Source organism: Amblyomma mixtum, chromosome 8 (genome assembly GCF_055824585.1).
Source record: "Amblyomma mixtum isolate Tamu chromosome 8, ASM5582458v1, whole genome shotgun sequence".
In the NCBI taxonomy this organism is placed as follows: Eukaryota; Metazoa; Arthropoda; class Arachnida; order Ixodida; family Ixodidae; genus Amblyomma; species Amblyomma mixtum.
Window position 1 is genome coordinate 130829966 of NC_143019.1, and position 27929 is coordinate 130857894.

At 47.3% G+C, this 27929-nt stretch overlaps 1 protein-coding gene across 1 annotated transcript in view; it reads right to left on the reverse strand.

Moving 5' to 3' along the window:
• Window positions 1-6646: 6646 nt before the first annotated feature.
• LOC149334445 (endothelin-converting enzyme 1-like) overlaps window positions 6647-27929 on the reverse strand; it is a 28471-nt gene continuing 7188 nt past the window's right edge. The window contains exons 3-4 of the mRNA XM_089556242.1: window positions 24661-24846; window positions 6647-8152 (exon numbers count right to left, since the gene is read on the reverse strand). Of these exons, the coding sequence (XP_089412368.1) occupies window positions 7964-8152; window positions 24661-24846 (375 nt within the window). The 3' untranslated portion in view covers window positions 6647-7963. The remainder of the gene's footprint in view (window positions 8153-24660; window positions 24847-27929) is intronic.

Below are 27929 nucleotides of genomic sequence, written 5' to 3' on the forward strand. Positions count from 1 at the left end.
GAGGAAGAAAGAATTTTCCTTCCGTGTAGGCGCCGCCATGTTGTTATATATCTGTCGATAGGTCTTGTGGACCGAAATGCACGCCGGTACTCACAATGAATATTCGGCTAGATACGAATATTCGCGTCGGGTCGAATATTCGAAACAACACGAATACTTGGATTTCGAATCGAATTCGAATACTAAAAATATAATATTCGAAATATATTCGAAAATTTCGAATATTCGCACACCCCTAATTATCGCACTTATGCGCACGCTTACCCCCCCCCCCCCCCCCCTTCCCCTTAAAAATATCTGCTGGCGTACAACAGTCAATCTGCAGACCAAGCACCAAAACCGCAGCACATATAGCTCTGAATACAGGCAGGTATGTCCGGTTTGAGCTCCGTACCGGACTAGTCTGTCCGGTTTGAGCTCCGTACCGGACTGGTCTGTCCGGTTTGAGCTTCGAACCGGGAATGGACTGTCCGGTATGAGCTCCGTACCGGAGCGGTCTGTCCGGTTTGGGATCGATACCGGACCGGTATGAACCGGTATAGCGATCAAACCGGACGGGTCTCGCCGGTATGAGAGTGATACTGGACCGGTATGAAACCGATATGTTCCGGTAAAATCCGGTTTGCCGCGGTACCGGATTTTTCAATAGGGGAAGAACAACGTATGTCTCTTGGCCGTATATTAGAGCACTTGTAGCAGTACTTAATTATTTAAGGTGACAGGAACCATAGTATTACTTTTCTACACTTGTTGGTATTTAGCAGTCCTAAGTGCGTTTTTAAGCACTAGGATTCAAATCCCATTCCGTGGTCACCTTTCGCAAAAATAGTACGAGGATTTTGCTTCTTTGGAAACGCAATATTTGTACCTCAATTGAAACAGGCTACAAAAACTGGCGCTCTATATGAGCGGAATATATGTTGTTTGAACCTCGCATTGCATACATCAGTAGGCATATTACAGCATGCCTCAAAGAAAAAGACGCAAGATCTCACTTAACTCAGTCGAACGCTCATATCTCAGGGACATCGGGGTAGCATATCTGACTGAAAGCCCTAGGGATGATCATTCCCTACTAATTACCTTAATTTTTATGCATAGTTAATTTACATCCTTAAATGACATAAGGGCATTTGAGTCGTTCCACGTAATCACAGTTCTTGCTCGCCTTCTCTATGCGAAACTCATTCGAAATGAGTGCCAAAACACAGGACAGTTCAGCCTGGTTATGGGAGTGATGAGCATACATGATTGCCTCCGATCTTAAACAAATTTCCTACTGTTGAACTCTATTAAAACCTGCAAGCAATCGGAGCTCACCAGGCGCTTTGCGCTAGTGCCTAGCTCTTCGTAGTGGCTTTCTTTTGTAAAAATAAATTATTTAATTTTTATTTAGCTCCCCTTACCCGAGCTCTTTTTCTGCTATGGTCGGAATTATGGTACCTAGTTGCACCTGTTAGCATTAACACTGAAAGATGTTAAACGTATGCAGCACTCTAGACTGCTTTCTGGTAATATTATAATTGCTGAAAACAACGCAGTGCAAATAGCATGCGAGGATAATGTACGTGCATACGAGATTTATCGCCATTTACCTTTCTCAGGTAGGCACTGCTTGTGCAAACTGAAAGAGAAATAAAAAGATCGCAGAGAGCTTCACGATCGTGATAAGTCACTGGACAAGGCAGTAGAGGAAAAAACGAGAGAATACTGAGGTAGAATACTGACGTGGAAGAATGACGTGGTATACAGACCTCTACTGCCGGCTATAAACGCAGAAACTGTTAGGATCTTCAGTTTGCGAGGTAAAGGAACATCGTCACGGGTTTGTACTAAATTTCCCTTTTTAAATAATGTTCTTTACGAGTAAAATGAAGAACGCTTCATCCCCTGGTTAGTGCTAATAAAGCGTCTCCGCATGAGCTCTGCATAGAAATCTCGCTATGCTCAGGCAATTAAACTTTACAAATTATGTGCTTAAATATTTCATTAACTGTAATAAAAAGATAGTATTCTTGCGCTGATTCGAAGGCAATGCGGCCGTATTAACGTTTTCTTTTTGAGATAAATTCGACGCAACATATTTTACTGCGAATTGGTGTCAGCACAATTAGGATGCATGCCAAGGAATCTGAAATATTCTTGATCACTATGTTTATGCTATTTGGGCCAACATCAGCTTCTGCCATGAAATTTCCTAGAGCCAAGCAAAACTGCCGTTTCTGTGGCTAATATTTCAGTGCACCCTGCAGGTACTTCTCAGAAAGCAGCATTGGGAGCGCCGATTTATCGCAAACTAGCGTTCATTTTAATCTACGCGTAAACCAACCATCGACAGTCTGGAAGATCCCTGTATATTCTATGCTATGTTTCGATAAAATTTTGCATTTGTTTAAGGTATTGGTTCGGAAAAACGAAAATATCGGAGCATCAGTATCAAAGATATATTTGTGGAGCACTGTTTATTTCAACGATGCTCGATACTTAAAAAATACCGTAAACCGTAAAGAGAACCTATCGAATGCTGGAATCTAAAGGACTTTTACTCAGGAGTTAAAAAGAATGGGAGAGCTGGAGACGAGGGCCTTTTTCGTTCATCGTGGAACTCCTGGGCCCCAGGAAGATTTTTTTGTCTGTTTAATCTAGACCTGAGCGAAGTCACGCCGACGCTTTCTTCCGCGGCTCCTGAGTGGGAGTGGGGCGTCAACTTCTTGTAGGGCGCCCGGGTGCCACTGTCCTTTTTTGTGCCCCCTTTTTTAGTCCACTTGGAGCAGGAGGCGCCTTCTTTTAGAAGCGAGATGGTGCAGCCTAGCTTCTTCTGCCGAAAATGTTCTTCCAGCTGGAACAAACCTCAATTTTACACATCCTGGCTTCTCTAACTGAGACGCCAATCGACCTATTTATTGCCACGTATCATTGTAGTGTCCGTTCGTTCGCACTCAAGGCCGCAGGAAAGGCCGCAGGTGTACGGCGTCGGATTTCGGGTACGCCGCCTTCATACGGTGTGCTCGATGGATGGTCTTCGTAGTTTTCTTCGCTGGTGAGTAATCTGATCTCCAGAGGTTGCCGCCTTTAGTTTCCGCTAAGAGGGATGGGGGCCTTCCGCGAAGAGCCGCTGCGTAGCTGCGGGGTGGCGGCGAAAAGCGGGAGCTGACGGCGTTGGTGAGCAAGGAAGGTAATTATGCACATTCTCCTCTCGACGCAGGTAGTCGTCGATTTCTTGCCGGCGTTGGCCGAAGCGTGGTCGGGTGCGTCAATGGCAAAACCACGAGGACCGATAAGTCACAAATAATGTGGCCGGCTTCGCCGCAATGTAAGCGCAGCGGGCGGTGGGGACAAGTCCTGCAGGCATCGCAATTCCTGGGGCTGGATCGTCGTTCTTAGGCTGGGTCTGGGGGCGGCGTGCGAGAACAGTAGAAGTGGCCTTTTCGATCGTCCACGTTTAGCGGCAAGCTCATAAACTGTCCCAGGGGAGTTCTGCACAAGCTCGGCTCAAAGGTGGTCTTTGGCACCTCTCATGAGTGAGTTGACCTCATCACCATAGGCCATGGCGGTGTCGGTTCCGTTGATAAGGACCACTCGTTCTTCTACGTACATCTTCACAGCCTCTTTGGTGTGTTGAGTACAGGACTGAAGCCAGAGCTGTGCTTTTTTTTTGCAGGACGCGTCTACACATTCCTGGTAGATCGCTCTTAAAACGCTCCCACGTAGTCGAGAAAATGCCGTGTTTTTCAACCATGTTCTTGATGAGCCATCCAGTGCGATTAAGACGTTCCGGAATTTGGCGTCGTTCTTCCAAGTGTACAGCGCATGGAAGACATCCAACAATTCTTCTACATCCACATGGGGCTGGCTATCGAATATCACCGGCTCACGAGGCTGGCCAAACACAAAGGTCGCTGCTTAGCATCATGGTTCATCTTGACGGCGGAGGGGGGGAGGGAGTGGATAGCAGAACTGCAAGTTAGGGCCACCACCGCATGTCACAAAGTGGCGACGGAATTTTTGAGATATGGCGTGCAAAGTAACCACATCAGTCTGGAACACCGTAGAATCGGCTCTGCCTGGGTGCGATCATTCGAGAACAATTTGGTCGCGTATTGCAACACAAGCAAAGCTATAAAGCCGCGTGCCGCCAGCTTTGAAGAATGAACAAACGACGACTAGAAAGCTCTGCGTCAACATGACCAATTCATGTTGTTAATCTAATCCTGATTGCGCGCAGCCTGTGAACCTGTGCTTGTGTCATTTATTCCAGCGTGGTGACGTCCGGACTAAAATTTCATGCTGCGCTAGTTTTTCATACTACGGTCTCATCAATATGGTTTTATGTTCTCACTCATCGCAGCAATCTCTTGCATATGCATGTACGTTCGTTTTCCTTATTCCTTGATTGGTCTCCCTATGGTGAAATAGCCCGCTCTGCACGTTTGCGTAGGTGGCCGTAGACTAGAATTTCCAGCGATTTACCTGGTTAAACTAAAATGCTTTACAACTCAGTAAAACTTCCTAACCAGCTTATAAAAATTCGCTTATTTACAGGCGATTTCTAGCTTTTTACCGAAATGAACTGAAGTGGCAATCGACTTACTAAGTTTTTTTAACTACACAAATAAGCGGAGTAAAAAAGCAAACTTCGACAAGTCAGGCATCCTTAGAGTTATTCAAAAAAAATGCTGTCAATACTCGCAGTCTGAGATGGGCGATTTTCCCTCTGACTTCAGGTTCTGGGGTTGATAACATGCGGATTACAATGAAAAGCCCATATCGGTTATTATTGCTAAAAGGTGACACAAAGATAGACGGCAGATGGAGAAGACACGAGACGCACACGCAGGTGCACTAGCAGCTGATAGTTTATGCCGTGAACTCGGCCAAGTGATCAACACCAACAAAATCAGCGCCATCATGCATAGCGCGTAACAAAACACAATACAGAACCATTTTTTTCGTTACAACTACACCCAAGGTATGCGAGCTCTTTCGCCGACAAACACAATGAGGAAACGCCTAGACAGGATTCACCATTCTTTTTGATCTCAAGAGCTTCCAGTATTTCACTAGTTAATTATCTTCAGCCCTGTGTAGAACACATGTATTATCGAAAGTCCGGTACGAATGTGAGAGCCTTATAATGAACTTACGTCGCCCGAAAGCCGACTTTCAGTCTCGTACCGATGCTCATACAATCCGTGTTTCAAAAAAGTTGCTTGTTTTCGCGTTTTTCTGCGTTCGCCTTTGAACACATCACCTGGCGGCTGAGGCCGTGAAACTAGAATGCATCTTCACCAGACCTTATTTTGCGAGACTCCTGAGTAGGACAGCAGCTTGGGCATGTTGGTTATTCATTTGTGACGAAACAGCCCAAAGCACCGGGACAAGAGACAAGCGCTGTACAGCGCTTGTCCCTTGTCCCGGTGTTTTGCGCTGTTCCGTCACTCCTGAGTAGGGCTCCCTTAGGCCTGCGTGCCGGAGGGTCCAAAAGGAGTTTGAATTCGATGGAAATAAAAGTTTGATGGTGAGGAGCGGAAATACCACCATCATTCCCGCCAGTTCGTCCAGTGTTTTCAAACTGTGGGATATGGAATATATAGAATGGCGGCAAACCTTGTGCAAGAACTGCCTGCTTGACACTTCTCTACGTTGTTCGGTTTCTTGAGCTTTCTGAAGGTTTTTTTTCTGCGACAGATATGATGACCTGTTGAAGACAACGCGCCTCATTGAGGCGACTGACCTGATTATGGACTCTCCTTTGCAGGCGACGCATGAACGAATCAATTTCTAAAACATTAAGCAATTATTGGCCGGAAGTTTTTGAGTCAGGATCACTGCAGACAAGGCTGTTTTAAACACAGGAAACACTAATGACAACTGGTTTACACATTCTGGATTGGTCACAATCTACAATCACCAAAACCGATCGACAAATCTGCAGACCTGAATTCATTTGTCTCTGCTGAGCACTGTTTCAACAGGTTGCTTCTTGAGCCTAACAAGATTTCGCCTAAAACTAGGGATATCCGTGAACCTGTACACACACTAACTCCGTAAGATGACACCATTTCTTGTGGTCTGCTCCAATTTCACCAAACAACTCGCCCCCAATACGTGTTTAGCACATCAGTTATGTTTCTTCATCCGCTGTCCGTAAACGGTTTATTACGTCATAGCTTAATAAATAGTGCGCAAATATAACACCTAACACGTATTCATTTAACACGCCATAAACTGTAGTTATGCTGAGATTAACTTAAGCCCCTTCAGCAGAAACAACATTGACACAGTAGAGAAAATCGGAGCCGGGCCTATGGCGCTTATAGCGCTATCAGAGTGGGCTCGCACTGATAACATATCAGCTGTTACATCTAATGAAATTCAAGTCCTATGATCCAGATTCAAGTTCCTACACGTACCGTTTCTTATAAAGCCATGAACTATCATTTGGCGGGGACCCATGATTAAGAGCGCTCGCAAGACAGAAGCTGTACACGCATTCACTTCTTTTAGTATTTAATTCGCAGGATTTAGTTTGACATTTCTTTATCGAACAAAAATATTAGGACGGAAGTTATCTCATGAGCCCACTCGATCGTCAAGTATGAAGGAAGAAATAAATACGAATAAATAGCAGAATTGACAGGCTGGTCAGTTTGTATAATTACTGTACTTTTAGTTGTTACATTTCCTGCTGAAAAAAATAATAATGAATTTTCATTGAATATGCTGTTCACTGCCGTAATTGGTTGAGTACCGAGGGCCTTTCAATCAGCGCTGAAAAAGCACGTTCAAAATCATTACACAAAATGTGCCCGCTTATCCGTCTCGTTGACAACATATGCCGGCCACTTGGCCTGCTCTTGTGCACCACAATTTTGACGTTCAGATGCGCGGCGCGCGTAAATGCATTGTGCGGTCGGCCCACGGTCAGTAACCGCAGTAGAATGCTTCGAAGGTTATAGTGTGCAAACATTGCGATTAGTTTTTTTAAACGTAAACTGACAATACATGCCGCGTTAACATGAACACTTGGGGCAGGTATTATAAGGCTCGGATTTTCAGTCCATGGTTGCAGTCCGGCGCACAATGCGCCCAGTAATAAACGGTGGCTCAACTTGAGCTGAAATAACACAAAACTTTTATCTACATGGCTGGAAAGGAGACGACGAGTAACTGGAGTAAAGAAATCAGTGTTATATGCGCTGCAGTTCTGCTACCTAAAAATGCAAAAAATGGTACACGTGCTGAAGGTAAAAAAATAATCGCCTTTCTCTAGCACCTACAACAAAATACTAATATTCTGTGAGTCATAGCAGAGGTCATTCGCACTTTGCCTACATAGCTACTTACGGTGCCTCTCACTGAATGCTTTCAGCGAACTTCCGCTGATTAGGCAGTTCCTTTCGCAGCAATGCCACCTTTAAATGTACCGATGGAACAGAAATGAACGCGACGAAGTTGTCTCTGCACGTTCACCAGTGACAACAGAAATGTTTCAGCAATGAGAAGCTAAAAACTGGGTGATTAATGAAGGATCGTATATTAGACAGCCCATTCCTTAGTTCAAAGTGGCGTCTTTTCATGCTGCGTCACTCAATTTATCGCAAACTGGACTATTTGCACTCTTCTAGCAGAACGTTGTCCCAGTCAATGTAACATAAGGAACACCACCTGTGAAGCCGGCGAAAAGGCTGTCGTAATACTTCACTCGCACTAGTATACGTTACATCAGTTTAACTCGAGAAAATGTAATATTTTATGCCCTACTGCTTTGCTGCAAGATACGGCCTAAAACTAGCCTCCAATCGCAGCACATTTTGAGTCGTCAAGAAGATCACAATAAAAAATTTCACAAATTCCTTACATAAGGCACGAATGAGAATGTTCACATATAGCAGAAGATGCGGCACCAATAAGAGGGCATCGTGAATGGAAACCGGAAGAGCAAACGGCGGAAGCCAACTGGTCATTCGAAGAAGGGGCACTTTTTGGTAGGGTTCATGTCTGAGCCCGCGGGGCACCGGAAGGTTTTGGCGAAGGGAGCAAAGTTGGCCATCGCCTTGTTGCAGTCCCCGCCGTAGAGGTCATCAGCGTCCGTCTTTGCGCAGCTGAAGAGGCAGGCGGTGATGAAGAACACCTTCTCCTCGGTCAGCTCCTGCGACACAAGAGGGAACCCGCAAAACTTTGCGAATACATTCTGCTTCAAGAGACTGTCTGGGAGGACCTCCGAGGCTATTGAGACAAAAACCAAATTAATGGCCGGGGATGTTTACAACATTCGATTCACTGCGAAAGCACGGGAAAAGACTGTTCTACTGATATTACATGCATGAATGATTGAACTGAGGCACACACATGATAACTGGTTCAATCTCGTGTCTTTTTTAAGCGGACATGCAAAAGATGATTTTCCTCGGGCCAGACCCTCCGGAAGAGCGCAAAGTAGAACACGAGGATGAGCGCGCAGTGCCACAGGACGGAATGATCACGGTGGGCACGTACAAGCTAGAGACGATTTTTTTCTATGCTTTGGACGTCCGGATGAGCGCTTTCGGGTGCATAAGACAAAGGACCGAAGCAGTGGGCTACAGAGGGAGGTTGTATACTGCGTTGTCTTCTGCTGCTTTGTCTACTGCTTTTTTTGTTGGTTTCATATCTTATGATCTGACCTATGTATACCCTCTTAAGCTAGCTGAAGGCTGAATATTCAATTGCGGGAAAGTTTCGCATTTTCCTGTTTTTTTTGTTTCGTGCGGCGCTTACCTCATATTTGATCAGGAGTGCAAAGTGCTGGACTAGTTGGTTCATATTGCATAGAAACGGAACCAGCGAAAACAGACGCAAGACAAGAACAAAGAAGGCACACACCACAACGCTGGACTTACAACTGATTTATTACGATGAAGAATTGCTCAGTTTAAAAGAATTTCCTGCCTGCGCACACACCCTACAGACAATACGCTTCGCGCACCACATGGTGAAATGGCTACTATAATGATAAAAACTTGCACTCCTTTTCGTTGATAATCGCGGGCGGCTTACTGACGCATTTCTGCTTATTCTTTCTGATCATGAATGCCTCCAATAGGTCACGCTCACGTTTAGATTTCCCTCGCTCATGTTTAGATTTAGGAATCTGTATTGGCTTCTTTCTTGCGCCTGTGCTGTGCAACATTTTTTTAGCAAAATTTGACTCGATGCTACAAGCCTCTCTAAACGACACACGTGTTGTAAGGGTTTTTAGATATGTTGACGATTTTTTAGTAATTTTGAACTTACCCGAAACTGACCAGCTTACCCTTGTGGCAGACCAGATTTTAAATATTTTTAGCACCTGTTCTAAAAACTTGGTTTTTACGTATGAGATTCCTTCTGACAAGACCATTAGGTTCCTGGATTTAGAATTGGCTTTTTCACCCAATCAACACGTGTGCTGGAAATATGCGCCAGGGTCTAAGAAGGCACTGTTGCCGTATGATTCGGCCCATTCTAAGTTAGTGAAGCGCAGCATTGCTAACTTGTGTTTTTTGTATGCCTTAAAGAAGAGTTGCCCTCATGTGATGCAACAAAGTCTGGCGGAGTAGGTTGAACGGCTACAGTGTTCTGGGTTTCCTCCCTCGGTTTTGCTGGCGGTGGCGGAATCCTTGGGGAAAAAACTGAAGTTATCTTCAAAGGCTGCCAGGCCAGTAGAAGTGCAAGCAAGAAAGTTGGAAGTCAAGCCTTACTTCCACAAGACTTCACATGGTCTGAAAAAAGTGGCTCAGAAGTTTGGTGTCACTATCGCATTTTCTGCTCCTTGCAAACTGTCTGGTTTGTGCGCCCAAACCTCTGCAGACCTGCGCAGAACTGGTGTTTGCAAGACGAAACAGAAGTCTATGTTCACCACATGCGCAGTGGGCGTGGTGTATTCAATCCCATTGTAATGCGGGAAAATCTACATAGGCCAAACCGGAGCATGCTTGAATGAGCGCCTGAGGCAACATCGTACAACTTTGGGCACTGGCAAAGGCAGCAATCTAGCCTTGCATGTCAAGGACTGCAAATGTTCTTCTAGTTTTCACACTGCCAGCATTATCGGTCGGGGGAAATCTAAACGTGAGCGTGAGCTATGGAGGCATTCATGATCAGAAAGAATAAGCAGAAATGCGTCAGTGAGCCGTCCGTGATTATCACCGAAAAGGAGTGCAAGTATTTATCATTATAGTAGCCATTTCACCATGTGGTGCGCGAAGCGTATTGTCTGTAGGGTGTGTGCGCAGGCAGGAAATTCTTTTAAAATGAGCAATTCTTCATGGAAATAAATCAGTTGTAAGTCCAGCGTTGTGGTGTGTGCCTTCTTTGTTCTTGTCTTGCGTCTGTTTTCGCTGGTTCCCTTTCTATACCTCATATTTGGAACACACGGTTCAAATTGTTCAGATCTCTAAGCCTTCAGCGCCAGTTTTTGCGAATGTGAATAAGTCGGTAGCTTAAGAGCGTGGTCACAACAATTGCGAAGCTGAAGTGCGGACAGCCTGCTATTGACCAGCTATTCCGCCACTTTAGAATAATTACAGCTATCTCGCCACTTTACAATAATTATTTCCAGGAAATAGGAAGGATGTGCAAACAAGAGTTGAACGTACTATTATAAGCCACACATACACAGTCAGCAGAACTGATGAGATGGCTTGGGGGTGCGGGGCTGTTGGGATACACATACGAAGGAAGCCAAGAGTCGCTGAAAGCAAGGGCAGCATGTTTTCTTCTTCACTTCAAGCCCAAACGTACTTACACAAGTTATTTCTTACCGACAAGCCCGAAAGACAAATAAAGTAAAGCGATACTATCTTAATTTCTCTTGTTTCGTTCCATACACACTCAAAAAAAACTACAGAGAATGTTTAGTCCACTCACATCGGAGCGAAAGCATGCATTTGTGCTACGTAGAAGACGACAGTGAGCAGGCACTGCCGTGGGACGACGCAGATGAAAGTTGATGAAGACAACGCTCTCCAATGCACAGCGCGAGAGTGTGGTGCAGTTCAACACAAGTGTTCGCTGCGGCGATAGCCTAGTGGTCTCGCTCAGCGGCCCTTAAGGATCTGTTCACGCAGCCACGCGTTCGACTCACAGTCATGGATATTTATTCAATTTCTTTTTCTCTTTTTCATGGTTTGACCCCTAGCTCAGCTGAAGGTCAAAACTAGGCACCCGACGACCGAAGCACGAGGTCCCGTAGTGAATCTTTCGCTTAAAAAAAAAAACTATTACGTCGTTGAGAGCAGATGTAAGCGTGAAATGCACAGAACAGAAATCGTACCGCCAACTAAGACAGCTCATAGATACCGATAGCCGCACACAAGTCTTTGGGAGCGTCGCTCACCAGTCACTTCTTCCTTGAGCTACTCTTTAAGAACCACAGCACGCCGTGCTTTCTCTGTCGCGTTTTGTGTAAGGCGACCCGCGCGACCGTCGCGCGCCGTGTGCTAAAGAAGAGGGGCTGGCACGAGCACGGGCTACACAGAACGCAGGGATATTCGTTGCGGCTCACGCCGCAGGCACCGCCTCCGCCGACCACCGCGTCGAAGAACAAAAAATTAGAACTGGTTAGAGGCTGGGCCGATAGATCAAGCCATGGCACCTGTGCTTTAGGGTTTGCGTGCGAGTTAGGGTTTGCAATCTAGGTGACGTGGAGCTACTGTAGCGGAGCTGTCACCTAGCTTATCGAGTACCACCAGGACTGCGCTTTCGCCTCTCAGGCTGCACTCAGGCTGTAACTCACCGCCGCAGGAGGTGAGTTACAGAGTGGCAGGTGGTGACAGCGCGGTGGAGGGCTTGCCCATTCTTAGCCGCATGCAAAGGGAAGCCAAGAACTTTGCACTGTGTGACGACAGGAATGGGAGAGCCAGAAAGGTGGAGAGAGACGAAGTGGTTGTGTGAGCGCTGGTAGGAGGAATGGTTGAGAAGGAGAAGCTCGGATTTCTCAGGAGCAGGAGAGAGGCCAGCGGTGGTGAGAAAGGAGTCGATGAGATCTAGGCCACGTTGCAGGGTGTCCTGTACGTGACCGGGAGAGCCAGATGAACATTAGAGAGTGATGTCATCGGCGTAAAATATATGACGCAGGTCGGGAATTTCAGCTAGCTGGGAGGCGAGAGGGGCCATAGCGAGATTGAAAAGGGTAGGAGAGAGAACAGCACCTTGAGGAGTGCCACGGGTGAGGTGGTGTGGGTTAGACAAGTGGGTATCTATTCGAAAGCGAGCCACACGTTTAAAGAGGAATGAGCGGATATAGGAGTATTTGCGGGAGCCACAATCCAAAGAGGCGAGTTGAGAAAGGATGTGATCGTGGCAAACACCGTCAAAGGCCTTGCGAACATCGACGGTCACAAGTGCGTAAATTTGAGTAGGTGTAGGGGACAGGAACGTTTGCTGGAGAATCAGAAACATGTCCTGTGCACAGACGCGGCGTCGGAAGCCAATAAGAGAATGGGTGAAGAACTCCCGTGCCTCAAGAAAATCACAGAGACGAGTCAGAGGCATTCGCTCAAGGGTCTTACCAACGCACAACGTCAGGGAGATTGGGCGGAGGTTAGAGAGAGAGGGAGGTTTGCCCGGTTTTGGAATCATAGAAATAAGGGAGGATGTCCAGGAGCTCGGCAAGCAGCCGCTCTCCCAGGCCTCATTGTAGGTTTGAAGGAGGAATTCTTTGGCGCAGTCAGGAAGGTTGCGAAGTGTGGTGTATGTAATGGCATCCTCACCGGGATCCGAGTGTGTAGAATTAGCAGCCAGAGCAGATTCGAGCTCCCGGAGAGTGAAGCATTGGTCCAGATCGGGGTTAGGACCACCCGAGTACACCGGGTAGGAGGGTGCCAGAGGGGGCGGGAGGTAGAGAGAGGCGAGTTGATCAAAAACTTCGGAGGGAGTCCCCTGAGTGAGGGCTTTAGCTAGAGTGGGAGCAAGGGCAGGCTTAGTGCCAAGGAGGGATTTAAAGAGAGACCATTGCGGATCGCGAGTGCAATGCAGAATCAAGGCCATCACAAAGAGCACTCCAACGAGAGTGCTCGAGGGAGGCGCAGTGGGCGACGATCTCGGCCCGCAAAGCAGTGATCCAGGAGGAAAGTTGGGCATTGTGTAGTTGGGAGCGAAAGGAGCGTTGAAGACGTTTACGGCGACGCCATAAACGGAGAAGGTGAGGATCTGGGTCTTGGATTGGGGTAACGAGAGCGAACGCGATGGCTACTGAACGTGAGCGCTGAGAAGATGCGCGACGTCCAGTCGTCGTAGGATTGAAATGAGTCGGAGGCGAGATTAGTGCGAAAAGCATGCCAGTCAGTGTGAATAATCGGATGACAGCGAGGGATGTGGGAGAGAGAGGTGGTGATATGGATGAGAAAGTGGTCACTTAGAAGAGTTTCGGCTGTCACCTGCCAGTGAAAGGAAAGTGAACCCCGAGAGAAAGTGAGGTCGGGTGTCGTAGGGCGTTGTGAGGCAGTGCCCACTCGAGTAGGAGAGCCAGGACTATTAAGAAGGGTGAGGTGGCGTTCCTGGGCCAGACAATGGAGGAGGCGGCCGGGTTTGAGGGTTTGTGGGTAGCCCCAGAGTGTGTGAGGGGCATTGAAGTCACCACCAAAGAGGAGATGGGAGGTAGAAGAAAGAGAGTGAAGGAATTTGCCCAGAGCAGAGAATAAAGAGGACGTGACAGGGGGGTTGTAAAAAGACAAAAGGACGAGTGAGATGCGGGAAGAAGGGTGGTAATAAACCACACCAACTAAATATTTAAGGAGGGTGGAGGGGATGTCTATTTGCTCTACGGGCACGTCACTGCGTACATAAATAGACGCAAGTGGTGTGGCCGTAGTGGCATGGTAGGCGCGGTAGCCTGGAACATTGCGGGCCGTCCGGGTCTCCTGGAGAAGGAGAAAATGAGGTAGGGAGGGGCGGGTGAGTAGATACTGGTGGAGGGGGGTCTTATTGTGGCAAATATTTCGGCAGTTCCACTGCACAATCTCGAGGTCCTCGCCAAACGCCATTATGATAGTGGAGAGGAACGCGATGGTACGCGTTCCTTCTTTTTTGCCGGGGCAGTGACTCATGGACGGATTGGAGCATAGATGCGAAGGATTCCAATTGCTTTGATTGTGCTTGGAGGGTGGTAAGGATCTGGAGAACCGAAGTTTCCAGCTGAACCAAGCGAGTGTGATGTGCCTGTGTGGTGGTTTCTACAAGGTCAGCCAAAGGGGCGACCTGGGCGCTGGAGGCAGGAGTGGTGAACGTGGCAAGGTGCTCATTTAGCTTGCTAAGCTGGGAGGTAAGAAAGGAGGTGGTTGTCTGGAGGGTTTGAGTCAAGGCATATATCTGCTGTTGCAGATCGTGGGAAATGCGCTGCTGCTCTCGCTGCTGGCGTTCCAGCATTGCGAGCCGGAGGTCGAAGGAGCGGCTCTCGTCAGTCAAGGATGAAGAGGGTGGTGTAGTGGAAGAGAGGGACGCTGGCACCAAGGATCCTTTAACTGTGGCGGCGTAGGAGCCTGGTGGTGACGTGATCGGAGATGATGGAGATTCATGATTAGAGGAGGAGGAGGAGGAGGCGGATGAGGAGGAAGGGGTGGTGGGTTGAGCGGCCCGGCGCAAAGCTAGGCGTCGGAGGTATGCAGCTTTAGCACACTCGCGTTGCTTAGCAAGGATGAAGGGGCAAGTGGGGTCGAGGGAGGGGTGGGTGTTCACCTGGCAATGAACGCACAAGGGCTGGGCACACACATGAGCGGAAGGGTCAGCGGGTAGAGGAGCAGCAAAGCGACGGCACTTGGCCGGAACGCTGTGCTGGGGGCATTGGTGGGCGCGATGGCCTAGAGTGAGACAACGGGTGCAGGTGGGAGGCTTAGGTTTATGAGGACGGCACCGGAAGGCAACGCGTTTGAAATAAACAAAGTGGGGGATGACGGTACCAGCGAACGTTATGAGCACTGATTGAGTGGATCCCATCATGCGAGCAGCGAGAATGTCTGTTTTGAAAGATTCCAGGTCATGCATGAGGTCATCAGGAGTGAAGTGGCCCCCGACGTTATGGATGACGCCGAGGCATGAGATGGGAGGATGGGGGGTGTAAGTTTTGATGGTGACAGGCTTACCATGAAGCTGAAGATGCGTGACAGAGAGTAGGAGGTGGGCGGTGAGAGGAGAATGAGTCTTTAGAAACACAAGGCTTTGGGCTGGCCTGGCCTGAAGGGTGATGTCGGCACTGATCTTCGAGGAAAGTTGTGCAGCGGAGGCGACTGCGGCGAGTACGTCGTAGAGAGGTAGCTTGGGGGTGAGGGTTCCAAGGGGAAGCTGGATGGAAACTGCGATGAGCTCGGCGCGGGGTCGGGCTGCGGTGGCAGGCTTACGGTTGGCACCGATGGTGGTCCAAACGATTTTCTGGGAAGGAGTGTCGTCTGCCGGGGACGTCGTAAGGTCTATGTCTGAGTCCTCAGCCGGAGTCTCAGTGTGCGACGCGGGTGCCGGGCTGGAGGTCTTGGTGTCAGTGGGACCTTTGGCTGGAGTAGGTGCAGCGGCTCCAGCACTATTGAATACTATTAACTATTGAATAGTTAACTATTGAATAGTTAACTTTTAAAGTATTACTGTTAGGCTCGTAATTACTAAAACGCGTGAAGCCCTCAATAAGCGATAGCCGCCGCGGTGGCTCAGCGGCTATGGTGCTCGGCTGCTGTCCCGAAAGACGCGGGTTTGATCCCGGCAGCGGCGGCTGGAATTTCTTTGGAGGAGAAATTCTAGAGGCCCGTGTACTGTGCGATGTCAGTGCACGTTAAAGAACCCAAGGTGGTCGAAATTTCCGGAGCCCTCCACTACGGCGTCTCTCATAGCCCTAGTCGCTTTGGGACGTTAAACCCCATAAACCAAACCAAACCAATCAATAAGCGATATCCATATCAGTCTTTCGAATCTCGAAAACGCGGTTGCCCTCGGCGCTGCGCCTTAACAAATTTTGGCTACCTCGCGCCAAAATACATGCGCTTTCAAGAAAGTTGCGGCGAAGCAATCTTTCCAGTGCATAGAAATTGTCGAAATAGCAAAAATTTGTTGGGCCATAGCGCCCAGCGTAACCGAATTTTCGAAATTCTAAAAACTGATATTGATATCACTTACGGCAGATTAGACGCCTAAAGGTAATAGTTAAAAGTTAACTATTCAGCATTAGTTAACCAGCCTGCTAGTTAGCACATCTTACCTGTATTCTGATGCACAACACCGTTCACAGTAGTATGCCGGAAAAAGCGCGCTCCTAACTCAAAACGCCTAATTTCAAAAATTGTGTAGTCTTAGGTACATGGGTGATGAAGAAGAAGCTGCGAGCACCGGAGGGCGGAGTGCTCGCGCTAGGCCAGCGGCCAATAAATCATCTAAAAAAACTAAATACCTGATATTCCATTCAAGAAGAAAGGCAATCGACCCAACTGATGTCAGAATCCTTGTAAATAATGCACTAATAGAACACACGTTTTCATTTAAATATCTAGATGTCACATTTGACAGCCACTTACACTGGCAAGACCAAACTGAGATAGTCTGCGGGAAGTTGGCATCTGAATGCCATGCTCTTCATCAGGTTAAGGAATTATTTGATATCTCTACATTACGAATGCTTTATTTTGCCTTCATCGAAAGCCATCTATCATACTGTGTCGAAGCATGGGGTGGAACTTACCATACGTCTTTAAATCCTATTATCCGTCTTCAAAAACGTGCATTAAGAATAATAAACAAGTCTAACCGTTATGAGCACAGCAAACCGTTATTCCGCAAGTCAATGATCCTTCCATTTGATTCATTGTACTGATTAAAAATCTCTGTATGTATTCACAACATAGTAAGACACAACCACCCTTTTCATGCATCAATACTTCATCTCCCGCTTCGGTCCACTAGAAACCTCTCTTTCGGCAATTTCAACCTCCCTCCCATCCGCAATGTATATGGTGAGCGTTTAGTGCAGTCTGCTGGGGTAAAAATTTGTAACGCGATACCCATTTCTCTTAAAAACTCATACAATATTGCTGGTATGTTTAAAAAACACTTAACTGAAATAATTGATTTAACCTGAAATTCTTTTTTCGTCACAGTTTTCTGTTATTATGTACTTTGTATGTAACACGATAGTTTTTACTAACACTTGATGTCCGAAAGTTCTTATTGCCTGTCATGTTTTCGAAGCTATTTTCTTTGTTTTGCCGCGCGTAATGTTATCTACCAGTGTTATTTAGACTGCTTTGCTTTTAATCTTGTACTACGCTTACGCTTTTCTGTATATGTCCACCGTTTTTGAATTTGCTTTTACGTATTTCGTGTACTTGGATCCGAACTAGCCGCTGGCTATGGGTCCAGAAAGTGCTTGTATTTCCTGTAAAAGAAATTCCAAAATAAATTGAAATTGAAATTGAAATTCAAAACGTTTGTTTATCGCTCATCACGCCTCACTCTTCGGCTGGCTGCCACGTAACATTTCGTGCAGCTTCCGAGGTACCACGCAACTCTCATCCTCCTTGTAATCGTTCTCTGGAGCACTGTGTCCGCTTCGTTGCGTCGGCTGCCGGTTCCTCGTCAGCGTCGTCCGGCTGTGCCCCAGCCTGCTAGACCCGAACCGACCTAGCCGTTTCTCCCTCGCCCCGTCCCCGCCCCAGCCACCCCACACGAATAAGTGGAACTGACGCCATGACCCGACTTACCGACCTGAGACCCCGCTCACATATGAAGACACCGTCCCCCTGCGCGTCCAAGGGCCTAGGCCGTCCGCTCCTGGCGACCAGAAGCTCGGAAGCTACGTGAACACGGACTCATTCGCTCATCTCTTCCACCTCGGCGGCCAGTGCTGCACCACCTGGACATCTCAGTTGTACTGTCATCCCAAGCCTATCACCATTCCGACGCCACAATACACATCTATCGTGCGCAACAGAGAGCAAGTGCACAAAGGCGCGGGATGCAGCTTTGGCACATCGCCTCGGTTCCTTTCTCCTCCCCTCATCACGCCTTTGGCCAGACATACACATACCTGTAGTAAAGATGTGAAGAACACCATTTCTAAGTAAAGTTAGGGCTCCCTCGCCAGACATAATCGTCAGGGCTTTGCCTTACTCCAGGCTCGAAGATCGGTATCCCCCTTATTATTAGCTATAGCTCGGCCCGGAAAAGTAGACCGTCATCAATATTCCTGGCTCCGAATGTCCGTCTGACACGTGTCCTTCCTTCAGTAAAATCAACTGTGTGTGTGTGTGTGTGTGTGTGTGTGTGTGTGTGTGTGTGTGTGTGTGTGTGTGCGTGTGCGTGTGCGTGTGCTGTGCTGCGCCGTTCTGTGCTGTTCTGTTCTGTTCTGTGCTGTTCTGTGCTGTTCTGTTCTGTTCTGTGCTGTGCTGCGCTGTTCTGTTCTATTCTGTTCTGTGCTGTGCTGTGCTGTGCTGTGCTGTGTTGTGTTTAATGGCGCATAAGCGGCTAAGGCTATCATGCGCCAAGAACAAGGTATGGAAAAATTGGCTTGAGAAGAGTTTGAAAACAAAGTGCATAAAAACTGTGGCGTAAAGGGCCTAAAAGTTATTTTTACTACCTAGCTGATGAAAGCTAAGAATTGTAAAAATGTATGATAGTAGAAACTTTTAAAGGTTGGGTAACCTCCGCGAACATCCTTGACTCGGCAAGGGTTTCGGGGCTCCCAACAACTCAGATAACGACCTCAGCCTCCTTCTCATGATTGAGATATTGGCTGAGATGTAATTGTATGTAGTGAAGCACATGGTGAGTAGATTAGAGTTTATGAAGAATACTGGCTTCCTTTAAAAAGCTAAAAACACAGGGTATACTGACAAGCGTATCTTCAACTAAAATCACTGCTGGATGGAAACGAATGTGTTCTTTGTAAAATGTAGTAAAGTGTTATTTCCTTAGTGATTCAAGTTTCGTACATGAGAGTAATAAGTGGTTTACGGTAAGTTCATGTCCGCATTGCTTGCAAGCAGGTTTCTCTTCTTTTGTGAGTAGGAAGTTTGTGTGTGAGATGTGTGTGTCAAATGCGGAGACCGCATAAAATAACTTCGATGAATCGTTTTTGGTGTGAGCATGATTTCCATTCGCCTAGGATGGGTTTTACTTAATGTAGCTTATTATTTATTTCAATATTCCATTGCGACTGCCATTTATTTCTTAGCTTACACTGTACCAACTTTATACCACTTTGTAGGCAATGTTCACTTTCTTTATTTCTTTGTTCCGAGCTTTTCCAGCACATTCATCCGCTTTCTCGTTGCCAGTTATTCCAATGTGGCTGGGAAACCTGCAAAATTTTATGTCTTGTCCCTGTATTGTGGCGCTTGTTATGTTTTGCATGATATTGTCACGTTGTAGTGACGGCAGTCCAGCGTTCAGGAAGACAGCAACAAAGACTTTCAAACGAAGCTCTTTATTTGGGCTGACTTGCGCCCACAAAAGAACTGAATCACTCGGCGGCGGCGTAAGCAACAGGCGTGCTCGGCAGTCGTCGAACTACGAATGCCCGCTGCTCGCGGCATCGCTCAATTTAAAGCCGGCAAGGAAACTTCGAGATAACAGGTCGAGATCATCTAGAGTAATCTGGAAAAACGTAGATGCAGTTGTTCGTGGCTGTGAACAATCGAGACTAGTCCGGCCGCTTCTCGCGTCACGAACAAAATGATAACACCCCTTTTCTGCGGGCTTGCGCGAACGAACGGACGCTACAATGATACGTGGCAATATCACCGACTATTGGTGTGACTGCGTTTCTATGGTGAAGTGAGGTTAGTATGCTAAGAGAATCAGTGTAAATGATACTGTTCTGAATGTTCTCATTTATTATTTTTTCTACCGCCACCAAGACTGCGTAACACTCAGCGGTGAAAATGGATGCACACTGGGGTAGCCGTACTGTTTTTTCCCAATTATTCCGAACCACAGCACTTCCGACGTAGTGTGCTGATTTTGATCCATCAGTATAAAAAGCTTCGTATTTTCCGTATTTTTCATGTAGTGCTAAATATTCTTGTAATATCTGATCATGCGGTGTGTGTTTTTTCCGAAGTTGTGTTAATGTGAAGTCGCACACAGATGGTAGGCAGTACCAAGGCGGAAGTGAATCAGGTTTGCGGGCAATATTAGGCAATGTGTCCATTGGGTCTAGTTCATGGCATTTCTCTTCAAAGCGGAGAAGAAGTGGCCTGATTGCGAGAGGTTTGTTGGTAAATAGTGTTCGAGACGGGCACTTTGTAACGAGTGGGTAACAGATGTGTTTAGGCTGGGAACGGATCTTTAAAACGTAGGAGCATGTGAGCATTGTTCTTCTGTCTGCAAGAGGTAGTTCTTTGGTTTCTACGTACAGGCTTTTTATTGGTGATGTCCTGTAAGCACCAGTTGAAAGACGCAAATCCAAATTGTGCGTAAGGTCCAGTCGCTTCAAGTACGACGGCATTGCTGACCCATACACTATGCAACCATAATCTAAAACTGAACGTACTACAGAGCGATAAATGTGTCGAAGTCATACCCGATCAGAACCACAGTGTTTGCGTGAAAGGACTTTCAGTATGTTCAGTGATAGCGACGCTTTCTTTTTCAGTGCGTTTATGTGAGGCAGGAAAGTAAGTTTTTTGTCGAAGGTGATGCCTAGAAATTTGTGCTCTTTTTTTAACGGCAGTTCGGTTTGGTTTAGGTGTAATGTGGGATCTCTGTGCAAGCCTCGTTTGAGTGAAAAAAGTGAGGCCACTGTCTTCTGTGGTGAGAACTGGAAACCATTCTTGTCTGCCCATGTTGCCAGTTTGTTGATTGTCAGCTGTACTTGTCTTTCGCATGTAGATATATTGGAAGATGTGCATGCTCTCTGAAGATCGTCAACATAGACTGAATACATAATGGACCTTGGGATTATTTTCTTAATAGAATTCATTTTTACAACGAAGAGAGTTGTGCTTAAAATGCACCCTTGAGGCACTCCATTTTCTGAATAAAATTCCTCGAAACGGTTGAACCTAGGCGAACATTAAATGAACTGTTAGACAAAAAGTCTTTAATGAAGTTCAGCATTCTGCCACGGATGCCGAGCTCAGCTATGTCTCGAAGAATCCCTAACCTCCAGGTAGTATCATATTCTTTCTCTAAATCAAAAAAGACGGTAGAGAGTGTTGCTTGTGTATAAAAGCTTCTCTGACAGTATTTTCAAGGCGGACATCCCTTTTTCAATCCACACTGATGGATATCAAGAAGTTCACAGGATTGAAGAACAAAAGATAATCTTATATTAAGGACACTTTCAAAGGATTTGGCAAGACAACTGGTTAAGGCTATGGGTCTATAACTGCTAGGAGAGGTTGGGGGTTTACTAGGTTTAAGAAATGGTAGAATAATAGCTTTCTGCCAGGCTTCTGGTATTTTCCCAGATATCCAAACTGTGTTAAAAAATCTTAAAAGTGCGTCGACGGCTGGCTCGGAAAGATGGGCAAGGATTTCATAATGTATGTCGTCGGGTCCTGGAGCAGTTTTTTTGCCGGCAGATAGTACTCTATTGATTTCTTGGAGGGTAATTAGACTATTGTATTTTTCGTTTGCACCTCCACTTGCTGGGAGGCTCTGTTTTTCAGCTATGTTTTTCTATTTTAAAAAGGACTGCGTGTAGTGTGATGAACTTGAAACTTTAGTAAAATGTTCCCCCAATATATCTGCCTGTTCCTCTATGCTTGTTTGTGTGCCAGGTGTTCTTATCAAAGGAATTGTGGATGGTGAAAAGTTGCCGTTTAATTTTCGAACTTGCTCCCACATTTTTTTAGATGGGATCTGACTGTTGATAGATGAAAGATAATTTTGCCATGAAGCTTTCTCGGCACTGTGACGGACGTACCGAGCTTTAGCTTCTGCCTTTTTAAAATTTAAGAGATTGTCACGTGTCGGATACCTGCGGAATTTAGCCCAAGCTCTACTTTGCTGTTCTTTTGCTTCTTTACAGTCCTTCGTCCAACATAATTTATGGTTTTGTCGCGCCACTCCTGACGACTGAGGAATAGCTGTGAGTGCGGCAGTTATGATACAATTAGTGAACTTTTCATTGATCTGATCGATGTTAAGATTTTCTAAAACTATGTTTTCTAAAGTTCCTTTGGCTCTAAAGATGGACCAGTCAGCGAGGTGAAGCTTCCAGGGCCGTGGCCTTGTGGGGATTATTTCCGGTGGGGATGTTAAAGTGATTAGTATAGTTAGGTGATCGCTGCCATATGGGTTGTCAATGACGTCCCAGTTAAAATCGTTAAAAACAAAAGGTGAACTAAACGCCAAATCTAAACAGGTCATTTTCCCCGAGGCAGGGGAGCAGTATGTGTCTTTTTCTGTGTTTAAAAGGCACAGACTATTTGTGAGGATAAAATCTTCGATTATTTGACCCCTAGAGTCAAAGCGCTCACTTCCCCAAAAAGGGGAGTGAGCGTTAAAATCCCCGACTACTAGATATGGTTCTGGAAGTTCATCAATGAGGCCTTGTAGATCGTGGACTGTTAGTGTGAGATGTGGAGGAATATATACAGAACAGATAGAAATTGTTTTATAGCTGACGACACTGACCGCAACGGCTTCAAGTTTTGTTATGAGTTTGATTTCTCGAGCAGGAACGCCGCTTTGTACGATAATCGCGACGCCTCCAGAAAGTCTATTTGCCTGCTCACGATCGCGTCTAAAAGTTTTATATTGCTTCAGGATGTTCATATGTTGTGGACCTAAATTGGTTTCCTGGAGACATAATTCTACGGATGACATTGACAATAAAATATTTTTTATGTCATCGTAATTTCTCAATATTCCTCTACCCTTCCACTGAACTAGAAAAGCCATGTTTATAATTTGGGGTAGGAACGACGAGTGGTTTACTTATGTTCTGGGGCCGTTATGGTGTCCCTGGCTTTTTTCCGCTCAAGAGAGCTGTTCCGCCGCTGTAAAGCAGGCGGGCTAAGTGTTTGGTCCACCACCTCGCAAGAGGTGCTGGACGACCGCGGAGAAACCGCGGGTGTGTAGGTGTCAGGCCTCCCCCGACGGGGGAAGTCCAGCGGGATGCTGACCCTAGGGCCGGCACTCCCTGGCTTGGAGTTGGCAGAGCAGCCTTCGCTGTCTCTGCCTGGGGCGCGGATGGCCCAGCCACAGGCACGGTTGAAGTGGCCGTGGCAGGTGCCGGAGTGTTGTGTTGTGCTACGCCCTTGCGCACCACATCAGCGAAGTTTGGTTTCGCTGTGAAGGAGAATGTATTTGTAAGTGCAAAACGCCTTCTGGCTTCTTTAAATGAAATGTTTTCTTTGGTCTTTATGTTGATGATTTCTTTCTCCTTTTTTCCAGGACGGACACGTCCTGGAGTATGCAGCGTGGTCTCCTTCACAGTTCGCGCCGCGTAGGGCTGCGTCACATTCCTCAGAAGGGTGGTCCTTCGAAGCGCATTTCGATCAGGTTTTGCGGCCGCGGCAACTCTGTGAGCCGTGGCCAAACTTCTGACAATTAAAAAATCCGCGGGGATTGGGCATGTAGTGTCTGACGGTGACTTTCAAGTATCCAACATCGGTCCTTTCGGGCAAACTGCTGTTGTTAAATGTGAGGACCATGTGTTTGGTGTCTATTTCTTTGTTGTCCTTGCGGATTTTGATCCTGTGCACCTCAATTACATTTTGATCAGAGAGTCCTTGAAGCATTTCGGTTTCTGTTAGATGGATGCAGTCAGCCTCTGAGATAACGCCTTTAACTGTGTTAAGAGATCGGTGGGGAGCCACGGAGACAGAGATGTCCCCTGTGGTAGCAATTTTTGAGAGTTTCGAGAACTGGATGCTCTCGCGCAGTCCAAGGAGTAGGTCACCGCTGGCCATTTTTGATACCTTATAGCCAGGCCCTAAGGTATCTGTTAAACATTTGGTTACAAGAAATGGGGATATTATTCGGGCTTGCTTTTCGTTACTGTTGCTATGTATCACATGAAAGTTTGTGAATGTAGGTTTCTTTTTCGAAAAAAAGTCTTCTGCCTCGTTCCACCCTCTTTTAAGAGAGCGATCTGGTTTGGAAAAAGGGTGTGTGTGTGTGTGCGTGTGCGTGCGTGTGCGCGTGCGCGTGCGCGTGCGCGTGCGTGTGTGTGTGCGTGTGCGTGCGTGTGTGTGCGTGTGTGTGCGTGTGCGTGTGCGCGTGTGCGTGTGCGCGTGCGTGTGTGTGTGTGCGTGTGTGTGTGTGTGTGTGTTCCGGCGTTTAGTGCTATGCCCGAAGTACGGCCACTGGACACCCTTGTGGGGTATGATTATCCAGCGCCAAGCGTGCATTTGCCATTCTTGTGAAGCTTCTTTTTCTCCCTCTTTCTTTAATCTGTTTTTTTTTATTGGGGGGGGGGGGTCAAGTCAAGCGCATCTTGTAGCCTTTTTCCATAAAGTGATTGACACTTTGGATGTTGCAACTCAATGTTCAAGAAGCACTTCAGTGCCGTCTCTACCAGTATGGCTTCCAACAACCTGCTTGTTTTTTTTACTGCAAACGGGAAAATTTGTCAGCAAAGCACATCACTTGTTCATTTCGCTTATCCCCGGCACACTAGCATCCCCCGCAAATGTCGTGTACCGTTCGAATGGCCTCTAGTTTATCTAAGTAGGACACTAGTGAATGTCACGTCCCCGTGAGTCTTCATACCTCCGATAGCTGGGTGTCGCTCTTGTTGCGGGCTCGGTTGAAAGCGGCGAACGCCACCTCCATCGCTGGTATCTCGGGGAACACGCTGGCCTCGGCGCTGGGCAGGCAGCCGAGCACGCGCACGGCGAAGAGGGGCTTCACCGTCTCGCTCAGCCACGACGGCACGATGTTTCCGTGCGGGTCAACCTGCCAACGAAAAACAGTTTTTGTTTTTGTCCAAAAGGCGCGCTTTGTCCAAGAGGTGCCCTCGGGGTGTCTATTGCCAACGGTTACCCTCGGTCATCATGGCCGTCAAAGCGTGCTCGAACTTTGCTCCCGATACCCGTATGTTATCTCTTTCGCGGCTACCTTCAACGCGACTCTTGAGAACAGGGTTTGTCTAGAAATTTTCGTTACGATCGCCATTCGGCGCTCATTTCGGACTGTTTTTTTTTCTTCATACTTGTAAAGCTGCTGTGACGCTCCAACGATGTCATCATTTAGCTCACCATATGCCGTGAATATCAGAAATATCCCCAGTAGCACAAGGTGGCGGGCCCATGCGGGTCCGACATGGGCAATGAGGGCTGGTGGCTGCCCGCAATAAACCCACATGGGTCCCCCGTGGGTGCAGTGCTGGCACAAAACGCTGGGGCTGCCCACTTCGTGCCCGAATGGGACCCTCCTCGGCTAGGCATAGGCTTAAACAGACTGGGCAGCCCACCTAGGTCCCACCGCAGATACATGCGGGCTAGGATGCGGGCTCTATTATGGTGAAGCGCGGGCAACCCCAAAAGGAGCTGCCCGTACACCACCATGAGGGAGCCGCAGTGTTTTTGTGTGGGCAAAGAGCTAGTATTCCCGCCTTCAGCCGACATGGGTCCAGCGTAGGAAATACAGGGGCTAAACTATGGGCTTCACAGTGGCGAAGCGTTTCAGGCATGCAGTTTGGGCTGTCCTAGCAACACCGGCGAAGGTCCCGCGTGGGCTGGGCATGGGCACATTTGCCATTCTGACGTCTTCACCGCCTCTATTCTAAATCGGGTATGAAAGGGGCAAGCATGGGCTGCGTGCAGTTCATGTGCATAAAAGATGGGGCTACATGACTGTGAAGTGCGGGCACACCCAACAGGGGCTGCCCGTGCAGCGCCCTAACGGAACCAATTGGGCTGTAGGTGGGCTAACACCAGTATTCCCGCCTGTAGCCTAAATTGGTCCTGCATGGAAAATATATGGGCTAGGCATGGGCACAATTGCGATTCCAACATCTTCCCCGCCTGTATCGTACATATCTGGTAGAAAAGGCCTAAGCGTGAGCTGCGCAGTAGCAAGACATACAGTGTGTGCGGGCAAACGGCTAGAATTATATCCGCCAGCAGCCTTCGTAAATCCTGCGCAGATTACTCTGGGCTTCACAGTGCAGAAACATCATGCACCATTAGCGAGTTGCCGAGCAAAACCTATCGACAGTCACACGTACACTAGTTGTACACGGGAAGAGTTGACATTCTTGCATTCAGTCTGCCTGCATATCCTACATCAGAGCTAAAAGGGTTAAGCGTGACCAAATAGCAAGACCTTGCACGTTTCACTCTGACGAACAGCTGCTCTTTGAACGTCGTAATAACAAAAGAACCAGCTTCTGAGATTTGTTGGTGCTTCTTTTGCATTTATCGCATTGTATTTTTTTCTGGTGTGCTGCGGTCGCCGCGGAGAAAGCTGCCAGGATAAGGTTTCTTGCTTGTTTCAATGCACTTCAATTACGCCAGCACTTCAAGCGCTTTCGTCGTCTCCATGCAACATGTGGCGCATGGAATTCATGACTAGTTGACGAACATAGCGAGCCTCCGGCGACTGCGCCAGAGGCTGCAAAACGTTTGTTACTGTCGCGTTAATTGCAGCAGCTCTCTTAATGTCCGCTAGCAGCACTCTGTAGCGACGCATCGATCAAGACACAAAATTCTTGGTTTTTGTGCAGGCATTCTTTGCGCGTCTTCTTAGTCTAGTGATCGCACATTGATAACGCAACTTGGCCAAGCGCCATCGCGAGCTGCCCCACCCTTCACCCTATCAGGAAGAGATACTAATCACAAATCGCCGAGAACATTTCTATCGACGAACAAGAAAAGGTTAGCTAGCGAAAAGGTACAGTGCTAGAGAGAACAAAATAAAAAGAAACTCCTGTAGAAACGTCACACGAGTAACCTGTCTTTGCGCACTTTTTTTTCAAGTTATTTTCTCCTCTCACCACCGCCTTCCCTGCTTTTCCTGGGTCCACTCTCAAAAAAAAAAAAAAACCTGCTCAACTCTGGTTTTCCTGTCTGCCTTTGTTCCTTCCCCGAGGGCTCCTCTGTGTTTGTCGTGTCCCTCCCAGCCCCCTTCCCCGAAATGGCGTGGAGGCACTCACTCTACAGCCCAATACGGAACATTTTAAGCCGCCCTCCCGACCACACTCCACGCGACGCTCCATGAAGTGGAGAGGGGGCGCCGATTCTACTTGTTCATTGTGTCCGGTCGCTGCACCCCCGCCTTTCCTGCGTTTGTTTGGAACAGGCTTTTCTTTCCTGCGGTTGGGTTGAGTGTCAAGGGATGAAGGTAGCTGTGAAAACACGCTGGCACTCACTAGTCCTCGTTTAATTTGTGTTATACAGTTTTTTGTGCCTTTCCTCGTGTTGCTTGATCAATCCACGATCGAAGATGACATCGCCTTCCATGCGTACGTCTAGTGCAAGTATGGTGGAACCCTGTCGTCTTTGTCTCAGTGTTGAATAACTTCGCTCCGAAAGACGTGAGTGGTGAACAGTGACATTTACTGACATTTGAGCGGTGGAGGCCACGGCGGAGAAGGCGGATTTTATGACGGTGACGTCGTGCTCCTAGGACGTAAGTACGCATTTGAAATCACTCTGTTGTCTGAGTACTGCCGCCGTCTCAGTTATATGCTCGGCGTCAACAGAAACTTTCTAGTTGTTCAGTGTCTTTTTTGAACCAGCCAGTTCTAGATTGCACAGCGTAGAGAGACAAAATACCGAAAAAGTTTCTCTGTTACATACCGAAATTTCTTGTCCTTCATGGTAACAAGACTAAAATTGGTTTTGTGGTGTGTATTCATTCTTTACACAGGCATATGGTGCATACGTGCGCGCGCAATCAGCGATGAGCGTCCTGAGGGGGAGCGGCTCAAGGCCCTGAACAAACATCATGCACTGCATCGATGCTGCGGAATGTGCCGTAAATAAAGGAGGATGACCAAGCAAGCATTGGAATCGTCCGAGCAACCTGTTTACACA